The 19,896-nt window shown below is 39.7% G+C and overlaps 2 protein-coding genes across 4 annotated transcripts in view; one reads left to right on the forward strand and one right to left on the reverse strand.

The window, feature by feature from the left end:
• LOC103059215 (complement component C6-like) overlaps positions 1-5,552 on the forward strand; it is a 31,435-nt gene extending 25,883 nt beyond the window's left edge. For both annotated transcript variants that reach the window (XM_088152795.1, XM_088152796.1), the window contains 3 exons: positions 1,125-1,233; positions 3,045-3,286; positions 5,294-5,552. In XM_088152795.1, the coding sequence (XP_088008921.1) occupies positions 1,125-1,233; positions 3,045-3,286; positions 5,294-5,475 (533 nt within the window). In that variant the 3' untranslated portion in view covers positions 5,476-5,552. The remainder of the gene's footprint in view (positions 1-1,124; positions 1,234-3,044; positions 3,287-5,293) is intronic.
• An 8,633-nt stretch (positions 5,553-14,185) lies between these two features.
• Positions 14,186-19,896, reverse strand: part of C7 (complement C7) — a 36,348-nt gene continuing 30,637 nt past the window's right edge. For both annotated transcript variants that reach the window (XM_088152781.1, XM_088152780.1), the window contains exons 15-18: positions 19,383-19,574; positions 17,993-18,089; positions 16,573-16,757; positions 14,186-15,182 (exon numbers count right to left, since the gene is read on the reverse strand). In XM_088152781.1, coding sequence (XP_088008907.1) covers positions 14,986-15,182; positions 16,573-16,757; positions 17,993-18,089; positions 19,383-19,574 — 671 coding nt within the window. In that variant the 3' untranslated portion in view covers positions 14,186-14,985. The remainder of the gene's footprint in view (positions 15,183-16,572; positions 16,758-17,992; positions 18,090-19,382; positions 19,575-19,896) is intronic.

The following is a 19,896-nucleotide window of genomic DNA, read 5'->3' on the forward strand; positions in this document are numbered from 1 at the left end:
GAACTCAGTCTTGCTTCCGAAAGCATATTCTTGGTTTGAAGCGTCTGCTCAGAAGTACATCTGATCCTTTATTTGCAGCTGATTCCAGAGAATGGACTGTGACTTCTAATAAAAAAACAACAACTAGATCCTGGAAATCTAAAATGTTTCCACTCCTGTTCTAAATCAAGGATACACGAATTGGGAAACGATAACTCAAATGCAGACTGCCACTCAGCAGGCTACCCTGCTATCTGTAGGGAATTAAAGATTTCTACTGGAGATATGACATCTTTTTGACATAAAATTGGACAGGTTGTCCCCAGAAGGATTCTTGGTGGGATCAACACTAACTACAAGCAATGTTCAGCTAGTATTTTATTTTCTCTCAAAATGAACAAAATGACTTTGAGATTTCTTCTTGACCTTTAAAAGATCTGGCATGCCTATAGCAGCACTGCATTCTTTGTAGAGAAGCTTCTGTTTTCTGACACTTTTTGGAATGACCATGAGATGACCATGAGTTATATTCAACCTAGGAAATAGTGGAAGGGAAGATACCTCCCTGCAAAAGAGCACCCATTCTTACTGTAAGCATGGCAAGCTTTTAGAAGGTTAAACAAGATTTAAAAGGATCCCTTGGGTACCTCATAGTAAGTCCTATGCTGATTTACTCCAAGTGATCCGGGGCATATTATTTTAATTAAAACAAAAAACAAATAGTACCAAACCTGCAAAGTGCCCTCCAGTATTGATTGGAGAATGAAACAAATTTTTGAGGACCTCTACACAGTCTGATGAATAGTTATTAGAAAATAAAAAGTGCTGGTCTCACAAACTGCTAGGCCTAGGTGGACAGTAGACTGAAGCAGATTTTTGAGGAGGGTACAACTCTAGCCTTCCATATCCAATTAGCATGGTTCTTAAGTTATATCTTGAGTATGGTAGTCCATTCAAAGCAAACATGGAGCATCATAAAACAGTTGTTTCTTGACTGAACACCATGATCCCATCTGAAATACCTAAATCTTACTTCTTTTTCAGATTATACTAGAATGTTAAAACTGAATGAACCTGCTCATCAGCCTGACTTGAAACCTGTGCCCCCCCCCTCTTCTCTGTCTCTCTCTCTCTGTTTCTCTCAGTCTTAATTCCTTCTTTAGGCGAGCCGCTTCACATCAAAGGTAATTGCAGCCTTGGGAAAAAAGAGGTGGATTCTCAGTGTGTCTGCATATCCCCAGAGGAGGACTGCAAGTAAGTATAGGTGGAGTAAATATTGTACATCAGACAGATTTCAGTTTTTATGATCTGCCTATAGCTTGGCACCCTCCCTATTTTTGCTGGCAGATGATCTTTCTTCAGCAGGGAAAGCATCCCTGTTTTTGTAGTTACAAGTGGGGAGCAAAATTAGAAGGTTTATTAGGTCTTTGGAGGGTCATACGTATAGCTGGTGGCCCATACTCATTGGGCTACCATTTGTGCTGAATTTTTCAGTTACAGCTGGACTAAATAATTGGGCTCAGTGATTTCTGAAAGGTTTGCAAAGGGAAGGTGAAATTCAACACCTCCCCGAAGACCGACAATAAAGTAGAGCAGCTACATTGTGATATCACATTGCTCCAAGTGTCATTCTGTCCCAATGAATGTATCTGGGTTGCTGAAAAGAGATAAGCTGCCATACTGAAGCAGTTGCAAGGCTTTTGGGGGCAGGGGGAGGGACAAAAACTATTTTGCAAATGTTTCAATTCACCTGCATTCTGCAAATCTCTGAACTACTAAATGTTTTGCAGAATTTCAGAACAAGGTCTCAAGGCAAAAAGCTTAAAATGGCATATTTTAATATATAATATGGAATATTATAATATTATATAATATTATAATTAATAAATATGCTAAATATTTTTAACATTGTTCCCACTCTGTGGAACAATCTACCTCCCAAGGTGCACTGTGCCCCCATTCTCATGGCCTTCAGGAAAGGTGTGAAAACCTGTCTATGCCAGAAGGCTTATGGCTTGTGGGGTAATTGACCTTGCCCCCCACCATCATCTTGAATGTTTTTTTAGTATTTATGTATAGGGTTGTTTTATAGTCAGATTTTAATTGATTAATTACTTTTAATTATTTATATGGTATTGTTTTTAATGGCTTGGGTTTGTGGTTTTAATTGTGAGCCACCCAGAGTCACCGGTTGGGCGGCATACAAATTTAATAAATACATAAATACATACATACATACATACATACATAAAATGGCATATTTTAACCCAGAAAGAATTACACACTACAAGTAAACAAAACAAAATCTCCAGCTGAGTGCATTTTCAATGCAGAGATTACCAGTACCTTTTTCTGATGAAACTCAAAATACTGTTCTGTGGCCTGATTTTCTCCTGATAGCAATTGTGCTCCCTGGCCTTTGTGTAGATAGTTTTTAAAAATGTCTCATAAGTTAAGGCCTTGTTAATATCTGCCAGGTATTCAGGAGAGAATTATAAAAACTACTTAAAGCAAGCACATTCTAAAGAAGTGAAATCAGCTGGTTCACAGGCATATTATTACTGTTATAAATCAAGCAAACTAAAACATTAATTAGCTTGTAATACTCTCAGGTTCAAGAACATAGTTCAGACAATTTATGTTTTTTGCCTCCCTAAAACACAGTGGTTGATGATAAAGGGAGATGAATGGTCCTATAAAAGTTAACTGTTGCCCCAACCCACAAGGGGCTATCTACTCTGATGTAGAGTTTACAGCCTTGTCTTTGGGGACAATGGAGTGGATAAAATGCTAATTTCTTTTTAATGAGCCAATTAATGGATGTCAAAATCAACATCAGAGACATTGTGGACGAGAGACAATTTAAAGCTTGGTCATTGGCACAGGTCTAGTTATACAATGTGGTCATTCAAGCTCCTGAATATTGGAAACTACTGATGCATCAGGCAATAAAATATTTGATTTACTGACTACTCAGGCAATGAATTATATTGTAGAAATATGGAAGCAAGGAAAACCAATGGAATCTTTTTGTCTCCAAATGTATAATTTGTATTTCTTGGCAGCACCAGCTCAGAAGATATCTGCATATTGGATGTACAATCTGAACAAGCTGTTACAAATTCTAGCTGTCATTATCTGGCTGAAAAGTGCAGGAATGATGAACAAGTCCATTTTATCCATAACAAACCTTGTCGTGATGACACTAGGTTGACCTGGGCCATTGAGAGGGCAAATCTTTCAGCAAACAGCAGAAGGAAAGAGCCCTGTGGATATGATGTATGCTATGACTGGGAAAGATGTGCAGGTAGGTCTCTTGAACACTGCAATCTTTGACTTGTAGAGGTGATTTTTAATTTTTTGTAAGTTAATGCATAAAAAAACACTACATAATTCTAGTTACTGAGATAAATAAATAATGCATGTTACTATTTTTTATTAGATGCTGCGTGACTAAGTTTTAGTTAATCAGAAGGATATATCCATTGTTCACATGAGTCAACTTTCACTCACACAGCGGGATGTCCCCTGCCACTTCTTCCTCCCTATCTCCTTTGCTACTCCTCCCCTCTCCAAGTCTACTCTGCAAGGGGACATCTTATTGCATGACTTCCCAAGCTCTGGACCAGACAAAGGGCCACCTAGAAGTTTGATAGAAAGGGAGAATTTCACAAGCACCAGCCATCCAATGGAGAAGAAGTCTAGAACAGATCTGCATGCACCTATGCACAGTATCAGAAGTATCTGACAATACCACTTTTTTCTTTTATACTGTATGTTAAAAATGGCAATTTATCAAAACTACAGTTTAAAATGTAAAAAATATTTGGATCTCCTAGCGAATCGATAAAAGTATTACAGCAGTATTCTGATTTAGGTATCACTTTTAGTTTAGAATCAACATATCTTAACTCCAAAAGCTTTAATTCTGAGTAGGAAAAATGGATGGAATTGCATTGCTGATCTCTGAGGCTTTTCCAAAGCATAGTAGCTAACAAACCCCTTATATGCGTTCTTTATTTATTTAAGCTCTGTTTCGAAAGGGCTCAAGAAAATGTTTTGAGGTTGTGAAACCTTCCCGAAAATGAATGTCCACATCTCTGTTTGTTATGTAACTTGTTTTTCACTGTGCTGTAGGATGATAGCAATTGTGATCTTTCCTGTAAATGGCCTTGGCAGAGATTCATACAGGAAAAGCTTTCTGCCAGAAAAAAATGGCTTGTCTGGTTAAATTTAAAATGTTCACCTCCTTTGCTATTGGTATTAACCTCACTATTTAGAAACTGAATCTATTTTGTATCTGTTCACATCTGAAATAAGAAGTTGATGTGACTCTCTTTTGCACAGGCACATACACAAACACTCCAATCTGTTTTTTCAATCTGATTATGAAAATTCAGATTTTGTTTTTAATGCAATATGGTAGACGGTAATTGAAGCAAAGGAAATGCTATCTTTTCTGGAACCTACAATAAATGAAAGTTTCAAAGCAAATTAGAAGGGTTTAATTTCAATACTGACACTGATGAAAACACCTTCAAGTGCAACAGAAGAGATTTGCAGAATTTGGGTTGTCCTTATTAAACAAATAATTTAATAATATCTTATTTCCATATAGTGGTGAGAAAGATTGATAGGAAGATGATGGTTAATTAATAGCAGTTAATTTATAACAGAGATAGGTAACTTGTTTCCCACCACTGTTTTTTGTACTTCCAAGTTGCTCCTAAACAAAGGTTGGTGGGGTTGTTTCCCATTATTTTGAGGTAGGAAGACAAATAAAGAAATTGCAATTTTAAGTCTTACAACATTTAGTAAGAAGGTGTAGATGAAGCTGATGTTGTTGATGATGAAATACAAATAAAACTCCCCAGTTCTATCACATCATCACTCTAAACAGAACTCCCCCCTCCAAAAAAAATTCCAATCCTATCTAAGATGAATGATACAGCCTCACCTACTCGTCATCCATCCACTGAAGACACCCTTCTCCCACCCCTGAAAAACTGAATGTGGCTCTCAGTTGCAAAACTTTATTGCAACAGTTGGTTTATAATCAAGGAAAAAACAAGTCCTGAGGGACTTCTATTATAAGAATAGTTCTATAAAACTTAGGAGGTTGTCTTTATGGATCAAGAACCAGTTATTGTTAAGCGGCATTATGTTTAGTCTTATGATTGTTATTGCAAAATAGTTATTATGGCATTTAGATATAAGTGCATAGCAAATGAAAACACACACACACACACACAAATACTACATACTAAAGTAAAAATAAATGCTTAGCTGATCCTATATTTTTATCTATTTACAGAAGAAGGATTGCACTGTACCTGCCTACTTCCAAGTCAGTGTGCAAAGAGTGAAGAACACGTCTATTGCATTCAGTATGGGTCTGGAAATCGAAGGAGGACATCTACCCTCTGTGTATTTGGAGCACTGAAATGTGCCAACACGAAGGCAATACTGTTGCATCCTGGGAAATGTGTGTCATAAAATGGGTTGGCAAACAGATGTCTGATGTACTCAGTCATATTTCAATCACAGTCCAAAATAAATTCATTGAATGAAAACATTGGTAGAACTGAATATTGTATATATTCTAGTAATGGATCTGGAGCACCTTTGGAGTTTTGAGAACAAGTGGTTAGCCCATTCATAACATAGCTACCATGGGAGGGTTACTCAGGCACTGATAGACAGTGCATCACAGTGGTTATGGACTTCACAAAATATCCAAAAGGCAAACTAGTCTCCTTAAAGATTTTGTATCCTAGAAATTTGCTACTTCCACTGGCTTGAGGGCCACATAGGCTTTACATGAGATGTTGAGTATTTCATTCCAAAAGTAGGTAAGAATAAGGGCCATATCCTCTTGCTAATGCTGCAGCTTTACTAGCCCTATAACGTGAAATGCCTTGATGCAGATATGTTAGAAATGAATAGGATTGGCGTTACTGAGGGTGGGAGCAAAAAAGAGAGAAAAGTATATTTGAGAAATTGGCAGGCATTTGGCAAAAGGATACTACTAATGTGCCTAAAATTGTGAAGTCATAGGATATAATACAGTAGGGCTCGTTGTTGTTGTTTTTCTTTTGATAGTAGTAAGGGATCATGCTAATCCTTGTATGCTAAATTCACGTTCTTCATAGGTATTGATCATTTGATTGATTTATTAAGGTTAGTTGCAGATTTTGATGGAACTTCTAATATTCTCCTGCATAAAATTTGTCTGAATAACCTTTACACAGTTACACAGTTGCAGACATTTCTTGAACAGACTTTGCTTGTGGTCATTCATGTCTTTATCGTCTTGCATTTGGACTTCTGCAATTTGCTCTACATGGGGCTGCCCTTGAAGACCCTTTGGAAGTTTCAGATGGTTCAGCATGAGGCCACCCAGGTAGTTATGGGTGTATCACAGTTCACCCACATACCACCACCACTGTGGAACCTGCACTGGCTGCCAGTTAGCTTCTGAATGCAATTCAAGATGCTGGTTGCTAGCTTTAAAGCCCTACATTGCCCTGTATATTTCTGACACCAACTTCTCCAAGTTGAATCTCCCCACCTGGTAAAATCAAGGAGGAGGGCTTGCTGAAGGTCCTTCCATCAAAGGAATATTATCTGCAAGGACAATGCTATTGAGACTTCTCAGTAATAGCCTTCCTCTTGTAGAACAATCTACAGTTTGGACTTTCCACTCATATTTCTGAAGAGAAGTGAAACCTGGCTCTTCAGGAGAGCATGTGAAGACATGTGAATATTGTTCTGTTTCTGAATGGTGGCCTGTCAGGTTGGCTGTTATGGTTAATATTATTTATTCTTTGGTTTTAATCCAGTATTATATTAGTTGCTGTACACCCATGTGAGTATGTGACATAGAAACCTAAATCATCCAAAAAATAAAAATCTACAGTCTTCATGCTATCATTGGCCAAGATGGCTGGAGATGGTGGGAATCATAATCTAACACATCCAGAGTTAGCAACAGATTGGGTAAGTCTTTAAGAAGATATGGAGAAGATAACACAGAGGCCAAGGGAAAATTTATGCTAGAAGCCTCTATGTTGTGTGAGGCTCTGTGGTGATAGTTTTCCTAGTTGTGAGTAGGTACATAACAAACAGTGTCATATTTACTATTCTTACCATGTACACACAAGGCATATATCTCATTCACAAACCAATTTCCAGTGAACCAAATCTTAATCTCTACTAGTCACTTTCAGTCTGTTTCATAACCTCTACAAAAATGCTTTCCTGGCTTCATTTCCCTTCCTCCTAAGAGTAGTGTGGCAGCAGTCCAGAAATAAAATTGATAGTACTGCAACCTTGGCTTATATTGTACTCTATTGTGCACAGAAGCTGTATTTGCCTTTAAAAAAAACTGCCATAAAAACAGCTAGGAGAAAAATTATTTGGGAGGAAAATAGCGTAAGGATTGGTAAAAGTGTGCATCATGTGTCCTTGAGAATGAGCTAGTCAGTTCACTGATAGAATATAACACCCATGTAGATCCAATAAATTCAAAATGGTAGAAAATGAAAAAGAAATCAAGGGTATGCATTATTCAAGTGGAGGTGGTGATCTAAAGGCACAGGGAGCTCTGCATTTTTTATTACCAAACAGGAAGTGCAAAACAGTATCGGTATGAATCATTTCGAGCATGGAATAGCCACCCCAAGTGTTTCATGTACAAAACAAACGTCTTTTGCCTGGTTTGGTTCATTTAGAAACCAAAACAAGGTTGTTTTGTTTTGGAGATGAACCAAAATGTGGTGATTTCCAAGTATTCCATCTGATTTTAGGTGATATTCAGCCAAACCCAACTCTCCTCCTGGCCCCATCCAATCCCCAAATAACAAAGTCCCTCTCCTTATCTGCCCAATCAATATCAATGGTCATCTGATTTAACTACACAAAACCCCACCTCTCATCATCTGTGTTTTCAAATAGAGGGGATGTGATTGGCTTGGGTGATCAGAATGTCAGTAACCATCATGGGAAAGCTAAGGGGGCTGAATGGATGAGCGAGCAGTATAGGATAGAAAGAGCTGGAGCTTTGCAGACAGTGACAGACCACTATTGGGCCAAGAGGGACAGAATCTCACCTGATCATCTGCATGAAGAAAGGGTTGGTGGAATTCAGCTTTGCTTTCTGGTGAACTGAACTTCCACCAGCTTTTTGTATCTATAAACCCAGAACACTAGGGGCAATTGATGTGGAGATGGTTAGCAGAGTGACTTGGCACAAGTCCAGACATCTTAAAGTTGTCAAGACTGAGAAACACTGGGTTTGACTGATATTCATAGGGCTTTCATCTCTTCTTCCCTCAGTTCAGTTTCCTTTCTTTTTTGATCCTGATCTGGGCAAATTCAGCTTCTTCCTGACTCACTCTATCTCCATAATGGAGTAAACATGTTACCGTCTCTTATAGATAGAATTACACAATGCAGCCTTTCCTATCATATGTTATTTCCTAAAGAAAGGTTCTTTATTTTCTTTCACACAAGTACCAATCCAAATGCATGCTTCTAAAAAAAGTTATACACCTAACTTCAGTGTTTCTTTCCCTGCTCATTCTTTCAGCTGTACAGTTATCTGCTGACCCGTGTGGTTTGGAATGAAGTAGCCTTTGTGGGGCTTCACCTGACTTTTCAGAACAAACAGCAGGAGTTAGCAGTTATGTGGGTGGGAGGGTAGCACTTTATTATCCAGCAAGCTGTGGCTTCTATCCAGGAGAAGTCCCTTTTCCCTGGCAGCAGAAACAACTGCAAGCAGGAACAGGGAGATTGCTTTGAGGAGGAAGAAAAGTAAGAAGGAAGCAATAGCTGTGTCTGGGGAAGCCTTGACCTATCAGGAGGCCAACTTACTTCTCTTGTCAGCTGCACCCAAGCTCCATGGGAACTTTCATCACCCTGTACACCAGAGGAGGCAGCATTAGAATTGGTGCTGACTGCAATCTTTGGCAATGATAGACTTCTGGTACTCTTAACATGGTTCATTGTCCCCTGTGAAATTGCCTGGAGATTATTTCATGGCTGGCTCACATCTGCTAAAAGGCCCTCACCATGGAGTCATTGCCTCCATGAGGGTTATAATCTCAGATTGGGATTGGCAGGTTCTCAGTTCCTTTCTGCCTTAGTACTCCAGTCAACAGCCATCCAAGGATTTCCCCAGGCTGTACTACTTCTGCATATGGCAGGGAAAGATGAGGGATGGGGCAGGGGGAGCCTAGGAAGGAAAAGGATGGGAGGAATATAAACTCAGGCAAGGAAAGAGTTTTTTCTCGGCTGGGGCTACTGGTTAGGAACTGCAGAAATCCAAATGACCAACAGATGACAACAATGAGTTATTTTTCCTTTATCTCTTTGCTGATAATTACTGGTTATCTGCACTTTTGCAGTTCACAAAGTTCATTTTTGTAGAGAGTAAGGAAGACAACTTTGATGGAAATATGCAAGAACCATTGCCTAGGCAAAAGGGGCTGAAACATTTTTTAAATCCAGAGAGACAAGATAACGTTTGGAAGTGACTCAGGCAGTTGTTATCCCGATTCATGGGAGTATAAGGAGGAGGAGGAGGTACAGCACAATAACAGACTTGCAAGATTCTGTTATTATAGCCAATCTCAATAAAAGTAATTTTAGCCTGTCTGTGGAGTTGATTTTCTGGTCGGGTCTACCTAGTGGGGCTGACAATTTTTAAGTTCTCCATGGATTCACTTGGCCAAGAAATTTGTTTTGAATGCTGTTCAGACAAAACATGGAACACTCAGAGTTTTGTGTCATCAAACTGTGGCCAATTCAAAACAGTTTTATGGAATTTTCAGGATTCAGTGTACATTTTCCATTTTGTGCATCTCCTAAATTTCCATGTGCAGGTGGGGAGCCAATATAAATTGCATTTGTGGAGGATCAATTAAAAATGATCCAACCTAGGGAATCAGATATTTTCCTGAATACGCTTGAGCAGCTCCCCATATCACTTAACAATTACACTTTGATCCCTTGGTTGACTTGAGGTACTAACTGTTGATAGCCCTGTTGATCTAAGGAAAACAGATGGCCTGGGTGGTTAATGCTATGTTTCTAAGTGACCTCTTCATCTTACAGAATCAGAATAGTCCCTTGGTTTACTGAGAATTGAGAATGATAAATTGAGTAGAATAATATTTACAGCACAAGTGGAGGAACCCCAGGATATATCAGATCAAGCAGATTGAAGCCCATGTAAAGGCAATGAAAAACACCTGCTTCTCTGCTTCCATTGCCTTTTCACTGAATAGGCTAGAGTTGCTTTTCTGTACCATACAACATCTCTTTCACCGAAATGTTGAAGGGAGAGCAGGAATACTTGGGAGCAATTTACTGGGAGCAATTTACATAATTCTTTACAGGTAAAGTTGATCAGATCCACCTCAACCTGAATTTCAGTATTGAACAGGTCTTAGGGATGCAACCTCTGTAACTTCTTGACTTATTTTGGATTCTTCTTGGCTTGTAAATCCTAAAGATGTAGACAGCACAGGTAGAGAGATGAGGTTTATGATCTGCTTACTCAATCCTTGCCCTCCCGCCTGATTTAATGGTACTAGTTGCATAATGGAATTAACCCCATAATTAAAGAAAGCGATCAGTGCCTTCTTGTGAATGAGATGTGTTCTCCCTTGTTTAAGACCTCCAAGAAACTATTTCTTGTCCTGAAAGATTCATGCAAGTATAGGCCAGGCTCAAATACTTGCACTTCTGGGCAAGGTGAGAGATGGTGGCCTTGCAGCTGCAGATCATCTGGATGATATGAGAACCTATTTTGGTTGGGAAACAGACTGAGATTCTTTTGATCATGTTGGTGAACAACCTGTACCAGAAAATGGAGGGAGTACAGCCCTTGATCACTCAGTGTGAAGGAATGTAGACTTAGCTTTGAAGAAGGAATGAGTGAACTGTTAAGAGGAGACTTTCAGATAAGATTACTCAGCCCTAAGAAAGGGGAAAGCATGAGAAATAAACTCAGAATAACCCTGCCTTTAATCTGGAATAACATGGAGCAGAAAGAAACTCTGACAGGCTTTTAAGATTCTGTTACTCTACCCTACAACAATAAAAAGCATTATGAGATGTGGTGCTGGCTACCAGCTTAGCTGGCTTGAAAAAGGGATTGGATCAACTCATGAAGGCATGGGGATCAATGGCTATTAGCCTTGATGGCAGTGTGACTGCCTCTGTAGATCATAGGCTGGGAGATTGTTTGGCTTCCTTGTGTAGTTGGTTGGCCACTGTGAGAACAGACACTGGGCTAGATGGGCCAAGGATCCTATCCAGTAGAGCACTGCTTATGTTTTTATCTTCTTATTGGAATCCCTGCTGTGACTATTTCTTGGCCTTGCCTACCTCAAAGGGCTGCCACTCAGCTTAGGATACCACTGATCATGACATTGTTTAGCAGTATCTGGTAAGATATATCCTTTCAGTGATTCCACCTCCTATATCCAGAAGGAGACTACTGTTCCTATTATCCGATAGAGTTCCATCTTCTCTCTCAAGCTGTTCAACATCTAGATGAAATTGCTGGGGGAGATCATTCAGAGGTTTGAAGTAGTATATCAGTGTGGATGGAACTTATGTGTATTGTTCCTTACCATCTAGCTCCAAGGATGTAATTCCATAATAGACTTGATGAAGAAAAATAAGCTAAAATTAAATGTAGACAAGACAAAGATACTGTAAGTAAATAAGAAACTGGGCTCAGGAATTGAGTTCAGCCCTTTTGGTTGTAGTTGAATGCCTCCTCTGAAAGGAAGTCTTAAGTAAAGAGAGCTAATATGGTATAACATTTAAAGTGTTGGACTAGGATTCCGGAGACCCAATTCCAGTCCATCCTACAACCATGGAAGTATATTGAGTGACTTTGGGCCAATCACTATCTCTAAGTCCAACCTGTTTCACAGGGCTGTTCTTGTGGTGGGGGAATGGATGTGGGGGTGTTATTGTCTACCTTCAAGGTAGTCCAGAAAAAAAGCACAAACCATGAGTACTAACACTACCTTTATTGTAAGGTTACAGTAACAGAATCTTGCAAGTCTGAAAGTATTTCTCCGCTTCTTTACTTTTACTTTCCAGAAAACTAGGGAGAGTCCCTTCTGAAACACTTCCCATGTGCTCTCTGCTTCTGTGGGCTGAGATACCTTTTGCATGATGGTTATCTAGTCTGTGGCTCTTCCTCCTGTCCCCCAAGGTCATTCCCACATACCATTATAATTATATATGCTGGTTTGAGCTTCTGGAGGACAGGCAGGATATAAATCTAACAAATAAATAATAGAATAGGTAGACACATATTTATCCTGGCTTTTTTATACCAATCCTGAATACTTTGGATCCCATGATGTTTTCTGTGGCATTATTTGTCACTATATGTATTTTGTTCCCTTGGCAAAAGCAGAAGGTGAGTGCCCTGCATTTATCATTTTGCCTATTTCATAAGCCCAGCAGACTTTTTCAGAGGCTGACCTGATAAACAATCCAATGAAGGAAAAATGGCAAACATGTTGATTAATGGCCGGACTCTGAGTTATGGATCAACCTGAAAGCCCAATAATTCAGCCTTACATTTTACTGATAAATTATCTCAGCAATAGCAATGGGATTGATTTTCACCTGAATGTGCTTAGAATTGTAGCCATAGAAGTAGTCATTCTGTCTTTCTCCGAGATAATAAAAAGGACTTACGATAGAAATAGATGAAGAAGTTTGCTGTGTATCAAACTAGTTTCAGAAATGAAGGTATAGCAAATATACCTTATATACTCCAAAAATATGGACAGACATAATAGGAGCAAAATATTTTAGTCTGGAAGCAACACTGTAATAGATCATCTTCGTATGACCACTCTTCAGTACTGCAGCATCTTGAGACTTCCAGGGAAGATGGCTGACTGAAGATGGCTCTGTGAAAAAGTAGAGCCAGCATCTGTGGATCTTTTTAAGGAGCTGGTTAGCAGATCAGCTCCTTTGATCCTCTCTGGATAAAAGAGAGAGACACCCAAACGATTGCCCAAGCTGTTTCTTCTTAAGGTTGTTCCTTTTCCTCATGAAGAACCACAAGACAGTGATCTCTGGTGGAGGAGGAGAATTCACCATATTTGCACTAGCTGCAAACGGAGCCTTTCACTAAGTTAATCACTAAGTTTGTGCACTTCCCTTGTTAACTACCTTTGGAAATTGCTATTAACGGCTTTAATGAACTTAGACACCCTCAAAGGGACAATGCTAAAAACACCTCGTGAGTGAGTACCTTCAAACCTTAGTTCAAGAAAATGAAGATTTATAGAATTTACAATAAACAGCAAAAAATAAGACAAGGTTTTTGCTACAGAAAGTTTTAAAAAGATTAAGGGCTCAGAAAACGTTGGTTGAACTTTAAATATTAAGACTTGGAAATTATTTTTAAAGAATAAATGCATGTTTGTGGGAAATAAATTATCATGGAGCTTAGAGATATCTTCAACTGAGATATCTACTGTCAGATTCAGCCGGCGCGGCATGGCTAGGGACTTGCCCAGCCATACTTAGTCAGTTTCACCGCCCGAGCGCCAGCAAAGGAAAAGGGGAAGTGAGAAACCGCGAACTGATTAATGGGCCAGCTGGGACCGCTTTACTAAACCACAAGCGGATACTTGCGGACACCAATTTGCCTTGAGTGCTGCAGACAAAGGAGTGAGCAGCGGCTCAGGGCAAAGCAATCAGCGCGTGATTGAGAACCCCCGGCTTTGCATGCAACAGAAAGACCCAATGAAGACAACGACCACGCCAGTGGGGTAAAGCAATCAAGAAACAAACAACTGGACTGAATCTGCCATTTCGGTGAAGGGGGGGGGTTACTGTGGGTAATTTGTAACCAAGCAATGGAGCTAAGTGCGGGAACGGGGGGACTATAAATTGTGCTGTAAGATGTGCCAAGCCAGTCCTGGCTTTGTCTGTAATTACGTACGTTACGCTTGAGTAAACTTCTTTGCTGAACACACGTGTCATGAGAGTTTCTCTGAGTCGAACGGGGTAAACCTTACATCTACATCAAGGACTTGGAGTCAATTATGGCAGCTGTTGTTACTCTATCACTACTGGGTTTTATGTTTGAAAAACTTGCTGAAATTCTTTTGAACCTGATAAAGATCAATCAAAGTAAAAGTTGTGAATAGAAATCACATTGCCACAATTTTTAAAACATCATTTATTGGTATGAAATGTCAACATGATCTTTGAATGCTTCAGGATTGTTAAAGAGGTCTACCACCATACCATCTGTCTGTTTACTTTAGTAAGACAAGGTGAAATAGATGTGGGTTATGGCAGGTCTACAGAACTAATCAGCTGCCAGGCAGAATGCAGATCACTAAACACAACTGTTAGCCTGCCAAATGCTTATTGTTACGGTTACTGTTAGCTAGCCAGAACTGGAGTTTCCTTGATCCCTTAGTGCAGAAGTACTCAACCTAAATTCCCAGGACTGCATGTGGCCTCCAGAGACTTCCAAACATTGTTCGCAATTATCCTTTTTAAAGTGACAGAAGTGGAAATTATTAAATATGCTCTATAACTAAAAGTAATTATATTCATGCCATTTAATTTGCAAACAAAACTAATTTAGTTTTGAGGTCTTGTTTTCAGCTATCATTTTTGGAGTGTGGCCTCAAGCCTGTCACTGATAGGCAAAAGTGGTTCTTGGTCAGAAAAAGTTCAGCATGTTTTTGTTTGTGGGCTACCCTAAATTTGGGGATATTCCTGCAATATGGATAAAATCCATATACAATGGGGTGGACTGATTTTTTTCTAACTTTTATTTGGGAAAAGAATATACACCAGTAAAGTGTTTGCAAACCCTTCTCTCCATGTATCATCTAATAGAAAGATAGATATTTTGCAAATTTCAATAGAGCCCTTGTCACCATTTTTCTGCCCTTCATTGTTCATCACATTGTACATCCAATTCTATTACCAATGCCATTAATTATTGGAAATTTGTTGTGTACTACAAGGCCTTATGCTAATAACACTGACATTCTCTCCCTTGCATCTGAGGATGCCAGCCTCGCATTCAGACATAGTCCGTTGGCCAGAACTTCCATTCACCCTGACACAAATGCTTGTTCCAGTTTCGCTGCATTGTCCAGCTTCTCTGCATATGCATTTGTTGGTGGACTCTAAATAACAATTGTAAAGTAGTAGGTTAATGCAATGAAAACAAAAAATCAGATCTGTAACAAATAAACCAACCAAATCAATTGATTAAGTGAAAGTGGTAGTTATCAAAAGAAGCCAATTAAACATGCCAGTCAGGCAGAGAGGGCATGTTGCGGGTCCCGTCAGCGAGAGAATGTTGACTGGTGGGGCCCAGGAGGACAGCCTTCTCTGCCATTGCTCCCGTCCTTTGGAACATTCTCCCCCCAGAGGTGTGGCAGGCCCTACCCTACCAGCCTTCCAGAAAAAATTGAAGACCTGGCTCTGCCAGGTTGTGTGGGGGGATAACAACTCTACCCAATCCTGGGGATGGCTAGCGCCTCGATGACGCTTCCTGAGTGATCGCCAATTACTTTGGATCTTTTTATTTTGTATTTATTATTGTAATATTGTAATTTTAAGTGATTTTAATTGTTTTGTAAACTGCCCAAAGTCATTTAAGAAGATGGGTGGTGACAAATTCGATAAACAAACAAACAAACAAACAAACAAACACGTTTAAGGCTCAAAAGATGTATTGGGAGCTTTCACCAACTATCTAGTGTATTTTCCCAGGCAAGGGTAACCACAGGGTATGGTCATAAAAAGTCAAGATGGTGGCCATGATGATCAAAGCTCCAACCATTTTTTATGTGCATCATGTGTATACACATGCAACACTCAAAAAACAGGCAGATATTTGACCACACTGCTGTAGCTCCCACCTGACTTTTATGATGACACCCTGTAGATACCCTTGTTTCCAGAACAGAACAAGTAGCAGCAACAGGTACAACAGGTCAGTAAACTATTATGTGTGTGTGTGTGTGTGTGTGTGTGCGTGTGCGTGTATTACTTCAACTCAGTGTTGACTCCTGGAGACTGCCTGGACAAGTCCCTGCAGTTTTCTTGGCAAGATTTCAGAAGTGGTTTGCCATTGCCTGTTTCCTAGGGCTGAGAGGGTATGACTGGCCCAAGGTCACCCAGCTGCCTTCATGCCTAAGGTGGGACTAGAACTCATGGTCTTCTGGTTTCTAGCCTGGTGCCTTAACCACTATACCAAACTGGCTCTCATAAGCTATAGCTTTCCTCTAATTCCTTTCTCTACTCTTTGCCTTGGTCATAACCCTTAATTTTCCCTCTGCATGGTTTTGAAGGGCATAATAGGAAACATGAGAACTCTCCTGAGAAAATCTGAAAGGACAAAAAATCCGTCTAGGAATTATTTTGTATTTATTATTGTAATATTGTATTGCATGAAATCTAGGAGGCCAATGGTCCCCCTGATTCTTTGTCAGAGACAGACGGGAAGCCCTGCCTGCCACTGCTCCAAATGTACATTCTCTAAGCCAGGAAGTAAGGAAAATCTCTTACCATTACAGTTCTCCCACAACTGACAGGATCCACAATTTCTCTCAGATGTGGTACGAGCTCTGCAGTTTTGCTCACCCACTAAAGTGTAGTGCCTACCCCCACATTCGAGGGCATGTAGCTTGCAAATGGTTAGCCATATGCTTCTCTGAGTTTTTGGGTCAATAGCACAGACATCCAGGGAAGATCTGGAAAGGAAAAACAATAACTCCAGCAAATCACCCACAATGGTCTTATGACTCTTAACAGCAGGAAAACACCATCTGAATCCCCCAGGCTGTTTGTCATCCTTGAAAGCTTTGGGCGCAGCCTCCAAACTCTGCTGCCGAATTGTAATTCTTAATATGTTAGAAGAGGAAATTATTACACACATGGCGTTTAATCATGTTAATTATCTTTAATTTAAATTAGATGCACACATTCACTGACTAGCATGATGTCCTCCAACTCCATACATTTTCCAGCTTTATGGTGGAATTCAAGGGCAGGGCTTAATGCAGCCTGGGCTAGAAGCTGTCAATGGTCTAAAGACAGGATTGCCTTCCAGGATATATTCTGGATCCAGAAGATGACAGTGGGTGAAGCCCTACTTCTCCTAAAACCCCACCTCTCCCATAAGCTCTTCACATTCACTGTTTTGGTAGTAGAGGACAAATAAATAGTAATAATTTCCTCAAATCAAGCTGAGCATCTGGTGCTTATGTCCATACTGTTTTCTTAGCAATAGTATGGAAATGCTTTGCTATTGCTTTCTTCTGAGATGGTTTTTCAACTTCTTAATCTTGTCTACAGTTCTGGGATCTCTTGGGGATCCTGCATACAAGTGCTGATACAGGCCAACCCTGGTTAACTTTTTTGAGGTTGGCTGGGTGCTGACACCACTATGACTGGAACTTTATTTCCAAATTATTCTGTGCCTCACTGTGCATGTGTGAAAAGATCTTGTGTCCATGCTCAGAGTAGTCGTTTGATACCTCTCTGGAGACAAGGAAAGAAGCAGAACCATGCTTATTTCTGATTTGTTTGTTTGTTTTTTCCACACAGGGAAAGAAACTACAGTGATTCCTACCTTCTTCTGTACTTGAAGGAAGGGAATGAGGAAAAAAGATGTTTGCTTAATGTTCCTTGAACCACATTTTACTAGTGGGCTGGAGTTTTCCCATGCCAGGTTTAATATAAAAGACATTACATCTCCAAAATCTCAAGCAAGGTCTTTATCAACCATACTTGGATCAAGGGGGGAACACTAGAGATTATATCTCAGATCACTAGACTATGAGCCTTCTCTTATTAACCGCAAGAAAAAAGTAGCATTTTTTGCAAATGAAGCTCCAAGATTATCTCTCCAAGGCTCTCTAATCTGTCCAGGACTCACACATCTAGAAATTTAATTGAACAGAAATTGGAAATCTACTCCACTCACCTACATTCATTTGGCAACTTACACACACACTGAGTCTCATGAACTCTCTCCCATGGTTGGCACTGAATCACTGTTGGATGTGTAACTGTAGGGGCAACTGAAGTGAAAGAAGAAACAGAGTGTCACTAGAAGAGAATGGGAAGCCAAAGAAAACTCCCCCAGTATAATCTCATGAGTTTCACTGGGGGAGGATTCATAGACCAGTTCTGAATAAGGGATACGGCACCTTAATGACAAAATTAGGGTTCACCTTTTAGAACGGGTGCCAGTGTTATGGCTAATGAGAGCCCAACTACATAACAGCTGAGGTCTTGTGCTTATAATCATCAAATGTTCTGTATATTACAGAAATTGTTTAATTGCTACTGCAGTAATAGGAAGCTTTCAACTGTTCCTCCTTTACCATGATTACAACAAAAATTATGCCCACCATGCACTGCAGTTAGGCTTGGGAAAAATGTCCATCAATGCCCATCCAATTTTAATATTTGCATTTTATGGCACGCTGTTGTTTTATGCATATTATTTTATATTCTGCTGGAGAGAGCAAGACTTTAAGTACTCTGTGCTTATTGCCTCGGTTCTCACAAGGTAGCAAAAAGGATGGCAACCTTTAGCTAAATTTAATAACAGACCAATAGTAGTGGGTGAAAGAGAGAACTCAGAGACCAAATTGTCTACAAGTTCCCCTCTCCCAAGTTGCACTTTTGAATCTATCTCCCATTTAGCCAAATCCTAAATGGATCAAAAACTATTCCAGTACTTAATATAACATTTCTTCTTGTGATCAACACATCTGGAAAAATGAGAGGTGGGTAATTTTTCGGCAATGTCAGTGCCAAGACTGAGAACTGGATGTTATAATGCATTATTGCTGCCATATACTTTTTAGGCCTCCTTGCAGCATTTTGAAGCCCAGCTTCCTGTCATTGCAAGAAAATGGGGATTAAAACAAAATGTTTAGACTATAAATTGGCTCATTAAAAGCAACCATTTAATGGAATGTAATTATTGCACTCAAGCAAAAATGGAGGGTGCACTTGACTTTAAAGAAAAATTATCTAAACTTCATTGAGCTCAGTACACAATTTGCAGTGATACAAAATGTAGATACTAAAACTGAATATATCTTTGGACAGGCAGTGCTTGGATCAGGACTGGCTCAAGACATTTTGCTACCAGAGTCAAAAAGAGGGTAGTCCCTTCATTTCATGTATAATAGTTGACTGGATCAGCAACTGGATTGACTTTTGGGTTTCTACTACCTCTGAAGGTAGCAGACTAGTTTAGGAGGTACAGATGATGATGATGATGATGATGATGGTGATGATGATGATGATGATAGCATCTGATAAACTGATGCAATTTTATTTTAACTATTTGGACATACCTTGCTTTCTGCAGTGGATATTAGCAAGGTCAGGAGACCATTTCAGACTAGGCTCACATAGAAGAAGAGATGCTCCTACTAGCTGCATGTCATTTGGGCATGACAGGTGAACTTTCTCTCCAATCTGGTAGGAAGGTTTCACCGGATTACCACTCAGTCCTCCTCCAAACGTTGGTAAGATACAAGCTGTTTCTAAGAAAAAAGGAGGAGGCACAGACAGAAATATTTTCAATTGCTGTTTTCTATTTTCCTATTAAAGAGAATAACCCTTAACTTTTTCAAATGCATCTTGAAACTGAGTCAGAAAATAATAGAAGTGATGTGTCTGTGCTGTACAAAATGTGTATATATTGTTGTTGTTCAGTCATTAAGTCGTGTCCGACTCTTCGTGACCCCATGAACCATATCGCGCCAGGGCTTCCTGTTCTTCACTGCCTCCCTGAGTTTGCTCAGTTTCATGCTCATTGCTTCAGTGATGCTATCTAACCATCTCATCCTCTGCCGTCCTCTTCTC

Source organism: Python bivittatus, unplaced genomic scaffold (assembly GCF_059951505.1).
Source record: "Python bivittatus isolate LINGU-HERP-01145 unplaced genomic scaffold, Pbiv_v1 ctg000570_np1212, whole genome shotgun sequence".
Lineage (NCBI taxonomy): Eukaryota > Metazoa > Chordata > Lepidosauria > Squamata > Pythonidae > Python > Python bivittatus.